This window comes from Tachyglossus aculeatus, chromosome 5, assembly GCF_015852505.1.
Source record: "Tachyglossus aculeatus isolate mTacAcu1 chromosome 5, mTacAcu1.pri, whole genome shotgun sequence".
In the NCBI taxonomy this organism is placed as follows: Eukaryota; Metazoa; Chordata; class Mammalia; order Monotremata; family Tachyglossidae; genus Tachyglossus; species Tachyglossus aculeatus.
The window spans coordinates 87006212-87023928 of record NC_052070.1 but is presented as its reverse complement, the minus strand read 5'-3'; the positions used below and the strand labels follow the sequence as shown (position 1 = coordinate 87023928).

The following is a 17717-nucleotide window of genomic DNA, read 5'->3' as shown; positions in this document are numbered from 1 at the left end:
CCTCACCAATATAATAATAATAATAATGGCCTTTATTAAGAGCTTATTATGTGCAAAGCACTGTTCTAAGCGCTGGGGAGGTTACAAGGTGATCAGGTTGCCCATGGCGGGGCTCTCAGTCTTAATCCCCATTTTCCAGATGAGGGAACTGATGCCCAGAGAAGTGAAGTGACTTGCCCCAAATCACACAGCTGACAATTGGCAGAGTTGGGATTAGAATAATAATAATAATAGTATTTATTAAGCACTTACTAGGTGCAAAGCACTGTTCTAAGCGCTGGGGAGGTTACAAGGTGATCAGGTTGTCCATGGCGGGGCTCACAGTCTTAATCCCCATTTTCCAGATGAGGGAACTGAAGCACAGAGAAGTGAAGTGATTTGCCCCAAATCACATAGCTGACAATTGGCAGAGTTGGGATTAGAATAATAATAATAATAATAATGGTATTTATTAAGCACTTACTATGTGCAAAGCACTGTTCTAAGCTCTGGGGAGGTTACAAGGTGATCAGGTTGTCCCACAGGGGACTCAAAGTCTTAATTCTCATTTTCTAGATGAGGGAACTGAGGCACAGAGAAGTGAAGAGACTTGCCCCAAATCACACAGCTGACAATTGGCAGAGTTGGAATTAGAACCCATGACCTCTGACTCCAAAGCCCGTGCTCTTTCCACTGAGCCACGCTGCTTCTCTACTATGCACATTGTGCATCGACAAACCCAGGTAGCCCAAGGCCCAAGGCTATCCCCCTGGATATGGGATATGATACCAATAGTCCAGGTGCACGCACATTTTATTTTATTTTATTTTTATTTTATTTTATTTTGTTAATATGTTTGGTTTTGTTCTCTGTCTCCCCCTTCTAGACTGTGAGCCCACTGTTGGGTAGGGACCGTCTCTATATGTTGCCAACTTGTACTTCCCAAGCACTTAGTATGGTTCTCTGCACACAGTAAGTGCTCAATAAATACGAATGAATGAATGAATGAATACACACGTGCACGTTCAGACACAGCAAAGGATGGGCATGGGAGCCCACGACAGGCCCAGACTCAGATGGGCGTCTGTCTCCCCCTGTTAGACTGTGAGCCCACTGTTGGGTAGGGACTGCCTCTTTATGTTGCCAACTTGTACTTCCCAAGTGCTTAGTACACTGCTCTGCACACAGTCAGCGCTCAATAAATATGATTGAATGAATGAATGAATGAATGAATGAATGGGCAAGTCACTCAACTTCTCTGAGCCTCAGTCCCCTCATCTGTCAAATGGGGATGAAGACTGGGAGCCCCACGTGGGACAACCTGATCCCCCCCAGAGCTTAGAACAGCGCTTTGCACATAGTAAGTGCTTATCAAAGGCCATCATCATTATTATTATTACGTGCCAAATCCCCAGGCAACACACCCAGACCCCCGCACTGTCACGAGGTTGCAGAGCTCTGCTCCAACCTGTCCCCCCCCGCCTTGCCAATCAATCAATCGTATTTATTGAGCGCTCACTGTGTGCGGAGCACCGTACTGAGCGCTTGGGAAGTACAAATTGGCAACATACAGAGCCCAACAGTGGGCTCACAGCACTCACTGTGTGCAGAGCACTGTACTAAGCGCTTGGGAAGTCCAAGCTGGCAACATCCAGAGGCCGTCCCTACCCAACAGTGGGCTCACAGTCTAGAAGGGGGAGACGGAGAACAAAACCAAACATACTCACAGAATAAAATCAATAGAATAGATAGGTACAAGTAAAATAAATAGAGTGATCAATATGTACAAACATATATACAGGTGCTGTGGGGAAGGGAAGCCTTGCCAGGCTCCAAGGCCACCCCCTCCCCACTGGAGTCCCTGCCCACACTCCGGGCCCAGCCTGGCATGGGGAGGGGGCATCTCCCTCTCGTTTCCCCACTCCTCATCCTGGGCAGGCACAGGGAGGGAGGAGGGAAAAGGCTGCAGGAAGGCGACGCAGAGGCTGTCCTGGACCCAGGGAGGAGGAGGAGGAGGAGGAGGAGGAGCTGGGGTCGAAGCCATCCGGGAGCTGGGGTGGGTGGGCATCGCAGCTGCAGGGTGGTCCTGCCCCCCGGGGAGGAGGGATGGGCCGGTTTGGGGGGGCCGGGCGTGGCCTGCTCGCCCTGGCCTTGCTGGGGCCCTGCCTGGTGTTTCCGGGGCCCCCCAAGAGAGCCCCCAAGCCGCCCCCCTGCCCGCCCAGCTGCTCCTGCACCAGGGACACCGCCTTCTGCGTGGAGTCCAAAGCGGTGCCCAGGAATCTGCCCAGTGAAGTCATCTCTCTGTGAGTGCTGGGGGAGAGGAGGCTGCAGTTTTGGGAGGGGGGGCTGGTGCAGGAGGGCCCCGAGCCGGGGGCACCCCGGGGGAGATGCGCACCTGCCCCAATGGGTGGGGAGGCCCTGTGTTGGGGGGCTCGCACCCCTGGGAGCGGGGAGAAGGGGGTCCCCGGGCTTCCCTCCGACGAGGTGGGCCCGGTGCCCTGCAGATGCTGCCCGCCCCTCTGCCGCACCAGCCGCTTGCCTCCAACCCCCGGGGGAGGCAGGACTGGGGGAGGAGGGAGGTGCCGGGGGTCTGCAGCAAGGAGGGAGGGGCAGGGAGCCCCGGAAAACCAGTAGCTTTTAGACTGTGAGCCCACTGTTGGGTAGGGACTGTTTCTAGAGGTTGCAAATTTGTACTTCCCAAGCGCTTAGTCCAGTGCTCTGCGCATAGTAAGCGCTCAATAAATACGATTGATGATGATGATGATGATGATGAGGGACTGGCTCTATATGTTGCCAACTTGGACTTCCCAAGCGCTTAGTACAGCGCTCTGCACACAGTGAGCGCTCAACTTGGACTTCCCAAGCGCTCTGCACACAGTAAGCGCTCAATAAATACGATTGATTGATTCAGTCAGTCGTATTTGTTGAGCCCTTGCTCTGTGCAGAGCGCTGGACTAAGCGCTTGGGAAGTACAATTAATAATAATAATGATGATAGCATTTATTAAGCGCTTACTATGTGCAAAGCACCGTTCTAAGGTTACAGGGTGATCAGGTTGTCCCACGGTGGGGCCCACAGTTTTCATCCCCATTTTCCAGATGAGGTCCCTGAGGCCCAGAGAAGTGAAGTGGCTTGCCCAAAGTCACCCAGCTGCCGATTGGCGGAGCCGGGATTTGAACCCGTGACCTCTGACTCCAAAGCCCGGGCTCTTGCCACCGGGCCACGCAACAGAGACAGTCCCTGCCCACAACGGGTTCACAGTCTAGACCGGGGGAGGCGGACATCAAAACAAGTAAAGCGGCATCAGTGGCATCATTCTAAATCAATGGAATTACAGAGAATAATGATGGTATTTGTTAAGCGCTTACTATGTGCCAAGCACTGTTCTAAGCACTGGGGGAGATACAGGGTAATCAAGTTGTCCCACGTGGGGCTCACAATCTTCATCCCCATTTTACAGATGAGGTAGCTGAGGCCCAGAGAATACTAATACTAATGATGGCATTTATTAAGCGCTTACTATGTGTACTGTTCTAAGCGCTGGGGAGGTTACAAGGTGATCAGGTTGTCCCACGGGGGGTTCACAATTTTAATCCCCATTTTACAGATGAGGTAACTGAGGCCCAGAGAAGTGCCCAAAGTCACACAGCTGACAATTGGCGGAGCCGGGATTTGAACCCATGACCTCTGACTCCCAAGCCCGGGCTCTTTCCACTGAGCCACGCTGCTTCTCTAAGAGACTGTGAGCCCACTGTTGGGTAGGGACTGTCTCTAGATGTTGCCAACTTGTACTTCCCAAGCGCTTAGTACAGTGCTCTGCACACAGTAAGCGCTCAATAAATACAATTGATTGATTCTCTAAGAGAAGTGAAGTGGTTTGCCCAAGGTCACCCAGCAGACAAGTGGCAAAGGCGGGATTAGAACTCACGTCCTCTGACTCCCAAGCCTGTGCTCTTTCCACTAAGCCAAAGGTCAGCTTCACTTGGGCAAGTCACTTCACTTCCCCGGGCCTCAGTGACCTCGTCTGGAGAACGGGGATGAAGACTGCGAGCCCCCCGTGGGACAACCGGATCACCTCGTAACCTCCCCGGCGCTAAGAACAGTGCTTTGCCCGTAGTAAAGCGCTTAATAAATGCCATTATTATTATGATACACATCATTAATAAAAATCAATAGAATTATAATTATAAATACGTACAGTGCTTGAGTGGGGACGATGGGGAGGGGCGGCAGAGGAACAGGGGGGCTTAGTCTGCAGAGGGGCTGGAGAAGCTGTTGGAGAGAATAAAGGAGAGATTTACCCACTCAGTGTAGACCCAGGCCTCGCCCCGATTTCACCCCGGCACTAATCACACCACCGTCTCCCCGCAGGACTCTGGTTAACGCTGCCTTCTCGGAGATCCACGATGGAGCCTTTTCTCATCTGCCGCTCCTGCAGTTCTTGTAAGGATGGGGGTCCCGTACGGGGGGCAGCCCTGGGGTGGGGGTCGGGGGGTGGAGAAAGCCCTGCACAGCTCTCTGTGGCATGGCTCAGGAGGCCCTGACTTGGGTTTGTTTGCTTGTTTTAAAACGCTACTTATTAAGTGCTTGCTAGGCTCCAGGCACTGTAATAATAATTATTATTTACTATAATTTAATTAATAATTAATTTACTTAACTTAATAGTTACTATAATTATTATTATAGTATTTGTTAAGCGCTTACTAAGCGCTGGGAGAGATGCCAGGTTGTCCCACGTAGGGCTCACCGTCTTAATCCCCATTTTACAGATGAGGGAACTGAGGCACAGAGAAGCGACTTGCTCAAAGTCACACAGCTGACAAGTAATAATAATAATAGTGGCATTTATTAAGGGCTTACTATGTGCGAAGCACTGTTCTAAGCGCTGGGGAGGTTACAAGGTAACCAGGTTGTCCCACGGGGGGCTCACAGTCTTAATCCCCATTTTACAGATGAGGGAACTGAGGCACAGAGAAGTTAAGCGGCTTGCTCAAAGTCACACAGCTGACAAGTAATAATAATAATAATAATAGTGGCATTTATTAAGTGCTTACTATGTGTGAAGCACTGTTCTAAGCACTGGGGAGGTTACAAGGTAACCAGGTTGTCCCACGGGGGGCTCACAGTCTTAATCCCCATTTTACAGATGAGGGAACTGAGGCACAGAGAAGTTCAGCGACTTGCTCAAAGTCACACAGCTGACAAGTAATAATAATAATAATAATAATAGTGGCATTTATTAAGCGCTTACTATGTGCAAAGCACTGTTCTAAGTGCTGGGGAGGTTACAAGGTAACCAGGTTGTCCCACAGGGGGCTCACAGTCAATCCCCATTTTACAGATGAAGGAACTGAGGCACAGAGAAGTTAAGCGACTTGCTCAAAGTCTCACAGCTGACAAGTGGCGGAGCCGGAATTAGAACCCATGTCCTCTGACTCCCAAGCCCGGGTTCTTTCCACTGAGCCACACTGCTTTTTGTTAAGTGCTTACTATGTGCCAAGCATTGTTCTAAGCCCTGGCTAAACGTTAGGGTAGATAAAAGATGATAATTGTGGTATTTGATAATTGTGGTATTTGTTAAGTGCTTACTATGTGTCAGGAACCGTTCTAAGTGCTGGGGTCGATACAAGTTAATCGCGTTGGACACTGTCCCTGTCCCACTTAGGGTTCACAGTCTTAATTCCCATTTTCCAGCTGATAAAGATAATGGAAGGCCATTCAATCATTCATTCAATCGTATTTATTGAGCGCTTACTGTGCGCAGAGCACTGTACTAAGCGCTTGGGAAGTACAAGCTGGCAACATATAAAGACGGTCCCGGCCCAACAACGGGCTTACAGTGTAGAAGGGGGAGACGGACAATAAAACAAAACATGTAAACAGGTGTCAAAGTCATAGAATTAATCCTCATTTTCCAGATGAGGGAACTGAGGCACAGAGAAGTGAAGTGACTTGCCCAAAATCACACAGATAGAATTAAAGCTAATATGCACATCATTAACAAGATAAATAGAATAGTAAATATGTACAAGTAAAATAGAGGAATAAATCTGTACAAATCTATATACAAGTGCTGTGGGGAGGGGAAGGAGGAGACGAAAAGGGGGCTCAGTCTGGGAAGGCCTCCTGGAGGAGGTGAGCTCTCAGCAGGGGAGCCAAATGACATAATTTAGATTAGCATATTTTGGACACATCATCAGGAGGACCGATTCTCTGGGGAAGACGCTAATGCAAGGAAAAGTCAGGGGAAAAAATGGAAGAGACAGACCGGCAGCTAGATTAATGGAAACCATAACAATGAGACCGGAAGAATCGTTAGGAAGGTTGCAGATGACGGCAGAGGACACGACGTGCTGGAGAAAGTAGATCCATGGAGTCGCTATGAATCGGAAATGATTCGACGGCACTTAATAAAAATAATAAAGATAATCAGTTTAGACAAAGTCCCTGTCCTATGTGGGGCCCACGGGCTAGGTGAGAGGGAGGATTTAATTCCCACTTTCAAATGAGGTAACTGGGGCCCAGAGAAGCGCCTCAGCACTGTGCTAAACGCTAGGGTAGATACAACACAATCCGGTCGGACAAAGTCCCCGTCACAGACAGGACTCACACTTCATCCCCCTTTTACAGATGAACAGCCCGAGTGGGAGAAATCGTGACGTGCCCATTCGTTCATTCATTCATTCAGTCATTTATTGAGCGCTTACTGTGTGCGGAGCACTGTACTAAGCGCTTGGGAAGTGCAGTTCAGCAACAAAGACAATCCCTGCCCACACCGGGCTCACAGTCTAGAAGGGGGGGAGACAGGCCTCAAAACAAATAAACAGGCATCAGTAGCATCACTATAAATATGTAGAATTATAGATATCTACACATTGTTAATACAAGTAGAATTATAAATATGTACATATATACACAAGTGCTGTAGTGAGGGGAGGGGGGTGGAACAAAGAGAGTGAGTCGGGGCGATGGGGGAGAGCAGAGGAAAAGGGGGGGTTAGTCTGGGAAGGCCTCCTGGAGGAGGTGTATATATGTATATATGTTTGTACATATTTATTACTCTATTTTTTTATTTATTTTACTTGTACATATCTATTCTATTTATTTTATTTTGTTAATATGTTTGGTTTCGTTCTCCGTCTCCCCCTTCTAGACTGTGAGCCCACTGTTGGGTAGGGACTGTCTCTACATGTTGCCAACTTGTGCTTCCCAAGCGCTTAGTACGGTGCTCTGCACACAGTAAGCGCTCAATAAATACGATTGATTGATTGATTAGTAAGGCTTTGAAGGGGGGGAAGTGTGACTGTGAGCCCACTGTTGGGTAGGGACTGTCTCTACGTGTTGCCAACTTGTACTTCCCGAGCGCTTAGTACAGTGCTCGGCACACAGTAAGCGCTCAATAAATACGATTGAATGAATGAATTGTTATCTCACCCAGAAAGCGAACGGCAGCATCGGGTCCAGAAACCAGGTTTCCTGACTCCCGGTCCTCTTCTCTTTCCCATAACGGAGGTTGCCCACCCCAACCCCCCACAGATTACTGCCAGGTTGAACCCTGAAGACTTAACAGCAGACCTCTTCCCATTAACTTCCCAAGCGCTTAGTACAGTGCTCTGCACATAGTAAGCGCTCAATAAATACGATTGATGATGATGGTGATGATTTAGACTGTTAGCCCCATGTGGGGCCGGATTAACTTGTGTCTATTCAGACACGGTACAGTACTTGGCACATATTAAGTGCTTACCAACTGACACAATTAGTATCATTCATTCAATCGTATTTATTGAGCGCTTACTGTGTGCAGAGCACTGTACTAAGCACTTGGGAAGTACAAGTTGGCAACATATAGAGACAGTCCCTACCCAACAACGGGCTCACAGTCTAGAAGGGGGAGACAGACAATCAAACAAAACATGTGGACAGGTTTCAAGTCATCAGAATAAATAGAAGTAAAGCTAGATGCACCTCATTAACAAAATAAATAAAATAGTAAATATTCATTCATTCAATCGTATTTATTGAGCACTTACTGTGTGCAGAGCGCTGCACTAAGCGCTTGGGAAGTCCAAGTTGGCAACATATAGAGACGGTCCCTACCCAACCACAGGCTCACCGTCTAGAAGGGGGAGACAGACAACAAAACGAAACATGTGGACAGGTGTTAAGTCGTCAGAATAAACAGAAGTAAAGCTAGATGCACCTCATTAACAAAATAAATAGAAGAGTAAACATGTACAAGTAAAATAGTGTAATAAATCTGTACAAACATATATACAGGTGCTGCGGGGAGGGGAAGGAGGTAGGGCGGGGAGGGGGAGAGGAAGGAGGGGGCTCAGTGTGGGAAGGCCACCTGGAGGAGGTGAGCTCTCAGTAGGATTAGAACCCAGGTCCCCCCCACCTGCCAGTGCTTAGATCAGTGCTTCAGCGCTTATAACAGTGCTTTGCACATAGTATCATCAATACATAATAAGGACAATAAGTTAAGTGGCTTGCCCAAGGTCATACAGCACATTAAGTGGCGGAGCCAGGATGGATTAGAAACGTTGCCCCCGTTGGAAGGCCTTGTTGGCGCTGATGCTCTGTCAGCTGTCAGTCGCCCAGACCCACCTTCAGCTGGGGGAGGGCTCGTAGAGAGGAAGGGACAGGGCCCCGTGATAACACCCCGGGTGCGTCCCTGGGGCCCTGAATCCTCTCCCTTCTCTTCTCCTCCGCCAGGTTACTCAATTCCAACAAGTTCACTCTGATCGGGGACAACGCCTTCGTGGGACTCTCTCACCTGCAATACCTGTAGGCCAGCCGGGGGAGAAGGGGGAATGGAGGGAGGCTGAGATGGGAAAAGGCTGGGATTGGGATGGAGGTTGGAGGGGGAGTTGGGAGTACCCACCAGGGAAGAAAGTTTCCATTGCTTTCTTCGCACAGTGGTTTGGGGTTGGATTGGGGCTGTAGGGTGGGGTATTTGACTAGGATTGGAAGGCTGGTGGGGCAGGGTTGGAGGGGCTCTGAGCCAGATCTCGTTACCCACAGCTTCATTGAGAACAACGACATCTGGGCCCTGTCCAAGTTCACCTTCCGAGGGCTCAAGTCTCTGACACACCTGTGAGTACAGACAACTCTCACACAGGCACACAAATACCCCCACCACCACAGGGTGGTCAGGAGGGGGGTGTCAGAATCGGGTCAAGGCGTCCAGTCAGGACCCTGATGCGGGACTCTGGTCTCCCCAGCTATCCGTGGGTGACCCTGGCGTCTTTTCCCTTTTAGCTCACTGGCCAATAATAACTTGCAGACGCTGCCCAGAGATGTCTTCAGGCCTCTGGACATCCTGAGTGATCTGTAAGACCCCGACTTCGTCTTTCTGGTTCCTGGGGCCCGGAGGGGAGGGACCTCGCTTTTGAAAGGCAGGCTCAAAGGTTTCCCTGACTAGTGAGAGCTACAGGGTGAGGGGACCTTGGGGATGACATGGGCTGATGACGGTATTTATTGAGCGCTGTGTCTGCCGAGCACTGAGCTGAGTGCTTGGGAGAGCACGAGAGAATTGGTAACCACGATCCCTGCCCCCTAGGAGTTTACAGCTGAGCGGGGGAGGCAGATATTGAAATAAATTACAGGTAGGGGGAAGCAACAGGATGTCCACGAGTGTCATGGGGGCCGGAGGGGAGTGTTAAAGTGCTTTGTGGGTACGGATGAAGGCCAGTGGTCTCTCTCTTTCCTTCCCGACTTGCCGGGCCCAGTGACCTGCGGGGCAACGCTCTGAACTGCGACTGCAAGGTGAAATGGCTGGTGGAGTGGCTGGCACAGACCAACACCACTGTCGCTCCCATTTACTGTGCCAGCCCGCCCCGCTTCCAGGGGCACAAGGTTCAGGACCTCCCCCTGCGAGAGTTTGACTGCATTACCACTGGTACGGGGTGACCCTCCTCGCCCACCCCGCCCCAGCCACCCCTGCCCCTGGGCATCTCCCCCTGGCACACCCATCAGTGGTGCCCTGGTCCCAAGCCATTTGGGGATCCACCCGATCCCACCCCATGTCACTCTGGCCCCGGGCCCTCAGCTCCCTTTCCCTCCCTCCCCGCCACCGCCCCACTCCCTCCTCACTTACCAGCTCTCTCCCCCTTGCCCGCCCCCGCCAACCCGTCCAACCCCTGCAGACTTCGCGCTTTACCAGACGTTGCCCTTCCCTGCGGTGTCTGCTGAGCCCTTCTTCTATGCCAGCGACCTCTACGTGGCTCTGGCCCAGCCCAGCGCCAGCTCCTGCACCATCCTCAAGTGGGATTATGTGGAACGGCAGCTGCGGGATTACGATCGCATCCCAGGTAGGGGGGCAGCTTGCCAGGCTGGGGTCCTCCCAACCAAAGAACAGAAGGAGGGAGGGAGGGAGGAACCGGGCAATTGGGTAGGATGGGCGGTGGGGTCCCTCTGGGAGGGAGGTGATTTTTCTTGAGCCCCCGCCCGGGGAGGAGAGATGAGAGGCAGAGCAGGAGCACCGAGCAAGCAGGAAAGATGTGGGGGAGTGTGGGGGAGGAAGGAGAGCGGAACTTGGAAAGGGAAAGGTGGGTGAGGGGGTTGCCCTGGCGTGCCTTTGGGCATCAGGGAGATGAAGGGGTGAGAGGCCTAGGGTGAGGGTCAGCGGATTTGTATGCGGAGCCCCGTGTGAGTAAGCCAGGTTTCGGCTGTGGCGATGTTTCTTCATTCTCCTGTACGTGCAGGTGTGCTGGCAGATGGGTGTCTTTCTGTGTTTCCAGGCCTCCAGAGTGAATCTTTGCTGCGGGGGTGGGGGGAGGTAAAGCGCGCACATGTGTGTGAGTGTGTATGAGTGGGCGCACATACGCGGGCACCTGGGCCGGCCCAGACCTCAATAATAATAATAATAATGGTATTTATTAAGCGCTTACTATGTGCAAAGCGATGTTCTAAGCGCTGGGGAGGTTACAAGGTGATCAGGTTGCCCCACGGGGGGCTCACAGTCTTCACCCCCATTTTCCAGATGAGGTCACTGAGGCCCGGAGAAGTGAAGTGACTTGCCCAAAGTCACCCAGCTGCCAGCTGGCGGAGCCGGGAAGCAGCGTGGCTCAGTGGAAAGAGCACGGGCTTTGGAGTCAGAGGTCATGGGTTCGAATCCAGGCTCCGCCACATGTCTGCTGTGGGACCTTGGGCAAGTCACTTGACTTCTCTGAGCCTCAGTTACCTCATCTGTAAAATGGGGATTAAGACTTTGAGCCCCACGTGGGACAACCTGATCACTCTGTATCCCCCCAGCGCTTAGAACAGTGCTTAGCACATAGTAAGCGCTTAACAAATGCCAACATTAATTAATTAATTAACCCCTGACCTCTGACTCCAAAGCCCGGGCTCTTTAGCTTCCTCCTCGTGGGCTCTCAAGGCCGGTCTCTCCCCTCCCGCCCCCCGGATGTCCTCTTTCCCATCCCTCCCTCCCGGCAGACGTCCCCCCTAGCCCAGGGGAGGCGGCGAGGCCGGCGGCTAGGTCTCCGCCGTGCCCCGCCCCGGCGCCTCAGCCTCTTTTCCCCGCCCGTAGCCCCCTCGGCAGTGTACTGCAAGCCCTTGGTGGCCGAAGGCCAGCTGTACGTGGTGGTGGCTCAGCTGTTCGGCGGCTCCTACATCCACCGCTGGGACGCCCACGCCAGCCGCTTCTCCAAGCTGCAGGACATCGACCCCCAGCGCGTGCGCAAGCCCAACGACCTGGAGGCCTTCCGCATCGACGGCGACTGGTTCTTCGCGGTGGCCGACAGCTCCAAGGCCGGGGCCACCAGCCTCTACCGCTGGCACCAGAACGGCTTCTACTCGCAGCAGGCCCTGCACGCCTGGCACCGAGACACGGACCTGGAGTTCGTGGACGGGGAGGGCAAGCCCCGGCTCATCGTGTCCAGCAGCTCGCAGGCCCCCGTCATCTACCAGTGGAGCCGGGCCCAGAAGCAGTTCGTGGCGCAGGGCGAGGTGAGCCAGGTGCCCGACGCCCAGGCCGTCAAGCACTTCCGCGCGGGCCGAGACAGCTACCTGTGCCTCAGCCGCTACATCGGCGACTCCAAAGTCTTGCGCTGGGAGGGCGCCCGCTTCTCGGAGGTGCAGGCCCTGCCCTCCCGCGGCTCTCTGGCCCTGCAGCCCTTCCTGGTGGGGGGCCGCCGCTACCTGGCCCTGGGCAGCGACTTCTCCTTCACCCAGGTCTACCTGTGGGACGAGGGGCGGCAGAAGTTCGTGCGCTTCCAGGAACTGGCGGTGCAGGCCCCCCGGGCCTTCTGCTACGTGCCCGCCGGCGATGCCCAGCTGCTGCTGGCCCCCAGCTTCAAGGGGCAGACCCTGGTGTATCGCCATGTGGTGGTGGATCTCAGCGCTTAGAGGGGCCGCCCTGGACCCCGGGACTCCTCTGGAAGGAGACCAGCCAGCGTGGATGCGGGGCGGGGGACGACGCACACAGACGCGCGTGCCGTCCGGCTGAAATACACACGGGGTGGTCACCCGGAAGATACGTGCAATAAGCGTCGACGCGGCCAACACGCCCACAACTACCGGTCTCTCACACGCACGCACACGGGCACTTTCGTAAGTGTGGCTGCCATCTCCGCCCACGCAACAGGACGCCCTCTCCCCCATCTGCTGCCCTCCCGCTGTGTCTTCAGAGGCTACACCCATGTAGTCTTCTCCCCACGTTGAGCGCCCGTGCCCCTGTCCGCTCCCCTCTTTCAAAGGCCACATCGGTGTACTCTCCCCACTTTCAGCCCCTGCACCCGTGTACTCTCCCCACTTTCAGTGGGCCTCTCGAGACCCCCCTGGATTCCAGCTGTGTCCAAGGCCCGCTGCTCCTTTTCCTAGCATTCACGGCGTTTCCTTCCGGAGCTGCGGAGCATTCGACTCACATCCGTGACTTTGCATTTCAGCCCTTTGGTGGACATTCGCTTCCTAGTCTACCGTTTCTCGCTCTGAGCTGGTGCCCGCGTGCACCATCTCGGGGGCTCTCCCTCCGCTTTCCTGTAGATCGGATTTATCACCCTCTCCTCTTTTGCTCATCTGAGCCGCTTTAGTCCCTGACCTGAGCAAGGATCTGGGCCCATCCGGGCGCCCATCCCTGCGAACCAACCTCCTCTCCTTCCCCGGAAAGAGTCGACTCCAAAGCAATAAGAAAACTAAAGGCCTGGGGCTGCACTCCCCGCCACCCCCCGCTTTGGCTCCCCCGGCCCCAGCACCCCTCCTTCCCCCCGGGAATATCTTTTGAGGAGAATCTGGCTGGCAGAGAGAAATCTGTGACATTTCAGCCCCATCCTCAGTTCTGCTGTCCATCAGGGGGGCCACCCTGAGCCGATCAGAGCAGAACGGCTCTATGTTGAGTGAGAGGGAGAGCCGAGAGGGGGACAGCTGTAGATATTCTGGGGTCTATTTCCACCTCTGTTAGGTCTTGACCTGGAAATATGTCCTGGTCTCATCCCACCGTGCCATTTCTTATCAATATCTCCCTCCCACATATACATACACACTCCTTTATCTACCCACCCACCCATTCACCCCCAGGATGCCCCAATAAAACGGTCTGCGGCAGGCTGGAGAGGAGGGCAGTCTTCTGGAGGCTTCGAGGGCAAAGCTTGGGCTGCCATCTGCTGAGGAATGAGAATACAGAGCACTGCAGAGGGGCCCTCACAGAGACCTGTCCACTTCTGGAGGGACTTGGGGAGCAGTCGTCTACTCCTGAAAGTCCCATGCCTCCTACTAACGCTCCCTCGCCCAGCTGGCAATTTCAGGGGTACTCACTGAGCCGGGGAAGTGACACACTGCTCTGTCCCCGTCCAAGCCCTTAGTACAGCACTCTGCACGCAGTTAAACGCTCAGTAAATGCCACCGTTGAAGATGATGATGATGTTCACCATCAGAAAACAGCAGCAGTCTCTCCTAAGCCTCTACTAAACCTCTAGCATCCCATCAATCCCAGAGCTAGGAATGGAAATACCTTCCAGATTGTCTTTCCTGGAGGCTGGCAAACTTCGGGCCAGGAGGAATTCATATGTGGCAACCCAGATGCCCGTGACTCGTTGACAACGCCTGGGCCTGACTCACGGGGTTTGCTGTGCATTTTCCTGCACTGACAGGGTTAGGAGGGGCGACTCGTGAGACTGGGGCTGGGAGAGAGACCAAGAGGTGCCTTCTAGGAGATGAAAAGGAAACTTGAAGCGGTGGGGAAGGTTGAACGAAGGCCGAGGGAGCTAGTTAGGGGATAGGAAGGGAGGGGGTGGGAAAAGAGTGGAGGGCATGCCCGTGGTCCAAGTGGAACCAAGGTAGTCCGGGAAAGGGCCGGACCTAGGGGAGACCTTCAGCCCTGTATCCCCAATACCCAGGCCCCATTCTTAGGGCTGAGGGCCACTTAAAACATGCTCAGTTCAGCAATTCGTGGGCCCAGGATAAATCCCTGTCCACGTTTCTTAAGGTCCCGGGCCTTGGTTTAGGACTGCGGCCCCATGAGCCACACACCCTCGGCACAAACCTTTCCTATCTTCTGGGAGCGACCAGAACCCCTAGATGGTCCCGCCAGATCCTTGGCACCTCTTTCTTCGGCTTCCTTGCCCCTCCTCTTCCTATCTGCCCAGTTTCCCGCCCCTGCCACACACGCTATTTCCGGTCGGCCGTCTTCCCCGGTCCCGCCGGCCTGCCCGAAGCCTCGTGCCCGACTAGTCCCCTCGCACCTCGTACTTCTAGGGAAGGGGGTGGCCAGGGAAATGGGCCAACACCCCAAAGCAACAGCACACGCTGCCAGGCAGGAGGGCAAGCGCCACCTTGCCCGCTGTTTCTCCGTGGAGTCCCGGGCTCGGCTTCCAACGGCCGAGGGGAGCCGGGGGCCCGCTGCAGGCCTGCCCGACTGTTTGGGCCACCACGGGGGAGCTTAGCAACGCCAGGGTATCCGGGCAACTGTGTCAACAGCCTCAGGATCGACGGTTCGGAAAGGCAGAGTCCACTGCCCTGGCCTCAACCAAAGGGACACGTGAACACCCATCCCCCACCCCCCTCATCCTTCTGAATTCAAGTCATTTTATACAGTAAAAAAAAAATCTCCATTTTTGCGATGCTTGAGGACGCAGCCAACTATGCCATATTCTAGAATAAGATGAGAGAGTCTGGGTTCGTCGGCTTGGGATGGGAAAACTTTTCTGGAGAGTTTACTTCAAGGCTCGGCAACAAGGCCGCTCGGTCAGAGCACTCGGCTACTTTAGTCGGTGATATTGGCCCGGTACGAGGCCGGTGGAATGTCAGGCCCCCTGGTCAGTTTCCCCCTATTTCCCAGCTGTTTCTCACACTCAGTAATACCAATAAAAATGATAACGATAATTAATGTTAATGGTGTGATCCTTCCTATGCGTGTTTACGTAGCCCCTTCAATGAGCAGCATTCGCTGCTTCCCCTTCATTAGCTCTTCCACCCACAGGCCCTAGGTGGGCGTTAAATATTACTTTAATGAAAACTGTTAATGATTCTGTTTATCTTGGCCTCACTCTGGGAAGCGGACACCCCTTCGGAAACACGATCTCACTCGCCTTTGGCATGTCCTAGTGCATCGGATGGGAGGAAAGGGCCCGTTCCCCCCATTCTTCAGAGTGGAGAAACGGAGGCACTAAAAGAGGAGGGCACCAAGTCCATCTCTCAGATGGACAGCTTTCTAGCTTAAGACCGAAATTTTGAGGGAGGATGAGGGAAAAGAGTAGGGGGTAGAGTCTCCAAGCAACTCCCTGTTCAAATTGGAGCAATGTCTTAGACTTTAAAGGTAAAAGGGGAGAAAGGCACAGGGAGTCTTCCTGCCCCATGGACTTCGTGGCAGCGAGACCTTAGCGACAAGCCCAGAAACCAAAAGCCCTCAGTGATAGCCTTGGGCACTACCCAAGATGGAGCCCCATATTCTGGATGGTCAGGTGCCTGCCTTTTTGGGAGGGCTAGTCTACTGAGGGTAGGCTGGTAGAAAGGTTATAATGTCCCTTTCTTAGTAATAAACCAACCGCCATCCATTGCTTCCTGCTACAGAGAAGCAGCGTGGCTTATTGGAAAGAGCCTGGGCTTTGGAGTCAGAGGTCATGGGTTCAAATCCCGGCTCTGCCAATTGTCAGCTGTGTGACTTTGGGCAAGTCACTTAACTTCTCTGGGCCTCAGTTACCTCAACTGTAAAATGGGGATTAAGACTGTGAATCCCAAGTGGGACAACCTGATCACCCTGTGTCCTCCCCAGCCCTTAGAACAGTGCTTTGCACATAGTAAGCGCTTAACAAATGCCATTATTATTATTATTACTGCGCTGAGAGAAAGGAGAAAGGGAACTCTGAGCCGTAAGGCGATTCAGCTGCTGAGACTGAAGAAAGGAGAAACCTGAACTTTGTTTTTTGTATCTTGCTTTTTCTCTCTTCCTTCCTTCCTTCACCTCTCCCCCTCTTTCTTATTTTCTTCTTCTTTCTCCCCCCCTCCTTTTCTTTCCCTCATCATCATCATCATCAATCGTATTTATTGAGCGCTTACTATGTGCAGAGCACTGTACTTAGCGCTTGGGAAGTACAAATTGGCAACATATAGAGACAGTCCCTACCCAACAGTGGGCTCACAGCCCTCATCCCCCCTGCCTTCCAATCAAGCAATCAATTAATCGTAGTTATTGAGCGCTTACTCTGCACCGAGCACTGTACTAAGCACTTGTGAGATTATGACACAACAGAGTTGGTAAACACATTCCCCGCCCACAAAGAGCTTTGAGTCTGGAAGAGGAGACAGACATCAGAATTAATTACGTACCTGAACATAAGTGTTGTAGGGTTGTGGGGGGGCGTGATTATCGAGGGCCTCCAGGACACAGATCCAGAAAGGAGAGGGAGTAGGGGAAATGAGGGCTTCTGCGAAGACCTCTTGGAGAAAATGTGATTTTAGTAAAGCTTTGAAGATGGGGAGAGTGGTGGTCTGTCAGATATAAAAGGGGAGGGAGTCCCAGACCCGAAGGAGGTTGTAGGGACAGTGTTGAGACAGATGAGACTGAGGTACAGTGTGTAGGTTGGCATTAGAGGAGCAAAGTGGGTGGGCTGGGCTGTAGTAGGAGATCAGTGAGGTAAGATAGGAGAGGGTGAGCTGATCCTTATCTTATGCTGTCACGTCATCTGTGACCTACAGTGACTCCCTAATAATAATAATGATAATAATTATGCTATTTGTTAAGCTCTTACTATGTGCCAAGCACTGGGGTACAGCCAAGATAGTCGGCTCAGACACAGTCCCTGTCCCACTAGGGCTCACATTCTTCGTCCTCATTTTACAGATGAGGAAACTGAGGAACAGAGAAGTTAATAATAATAATAATGATGGCATTTGTTAAGCGCTTACTATGTGCGAAGCACTGTTCTAAGCGCTGGGGGGGATACAAGGTGATCAGGTTGTCCCACGTGGGGCTCACAGTCTTCATCCCCATTTTACAGATGAGGGTACTGAGGCTCAGAGAAGTTAAGTGACATACCCAAGGTCACACAGCTGACAAGTGGCGGAGCCAGGATTCTAACCCTTGACCTCTGGCTCCCAAGCCCGGGCTCTTTCCACCGAGCCAAGCTGCTTCTCTGTTAAGCGACTTGCCCAAGGTCACTCATTCCTTCATTCAGTCAGTTGTATTTGTTGAGCACTTACTCTGTGCAGAACACTGTACTAAGCGCTTGGGAAGTACAAGTTGGCAACATATAGACGGTCCCTACCCGACAACGGGCTCACAGTCTATAAGGGGGAGA

The 17717-nt window shown here is 52.8% G+C and overlaps 1 protein-coding gene across 1 annotated transcript; it reads left to right on the top strand.

Moving 5' to 3' along the window:
• Window positions 1-2085: 2085 nt before the first annotated feature.
• On the top strand, window positions 2086-12558 carry LGI3 (leucine rich repeat LGI family member 3). Its single transcript, XM_038747006.1, has 8 exons — window positions 2086-2282; window positions 4351-4422; window positions 8698-8769; window positions 9007-9078; window positions 9244-9315; window positions 9714-9883; window positions 10131-10295; window positions 11516-12558. Exons 1-8 carry the CDS (start codon window positions 2086-2088, stop codon window positions 12331-12333), a joined length of 1638 nt encoding a protein of 545 aa, XP_038602934.1. The 3' UTR covers window positions 12334-12558.
• The last annotated feature ends 5159 nt before the right edge of the window (window positions 12559-17717 follow it).

Excerpts from the sequence above, each read along its gene's own strand:
- LGI3 (XM_038747006.1), top strand. The coding sequence starts at position 2,086 with ATGGGCCGGTTTGGGGGGGCCGGGCGTGGCCTGCTCGCCCTGGCCTTG. Across the intron at positions 9,884-10,130 it reads GTTTGACTGCATTACCACTG|ACTTCGCGCTTTACCAGACG; the intron begins GTACGGGGTGAC and ends CAACCCCTGCAG. Across the intron at positions 10,296-11,515 it reads GGATTACGATCGCATCCCAG|CCCCCTCGGCAGTGTACTGC; the intron begins GTAGGGGGGCAG and ends CCCCGCCCGTAG.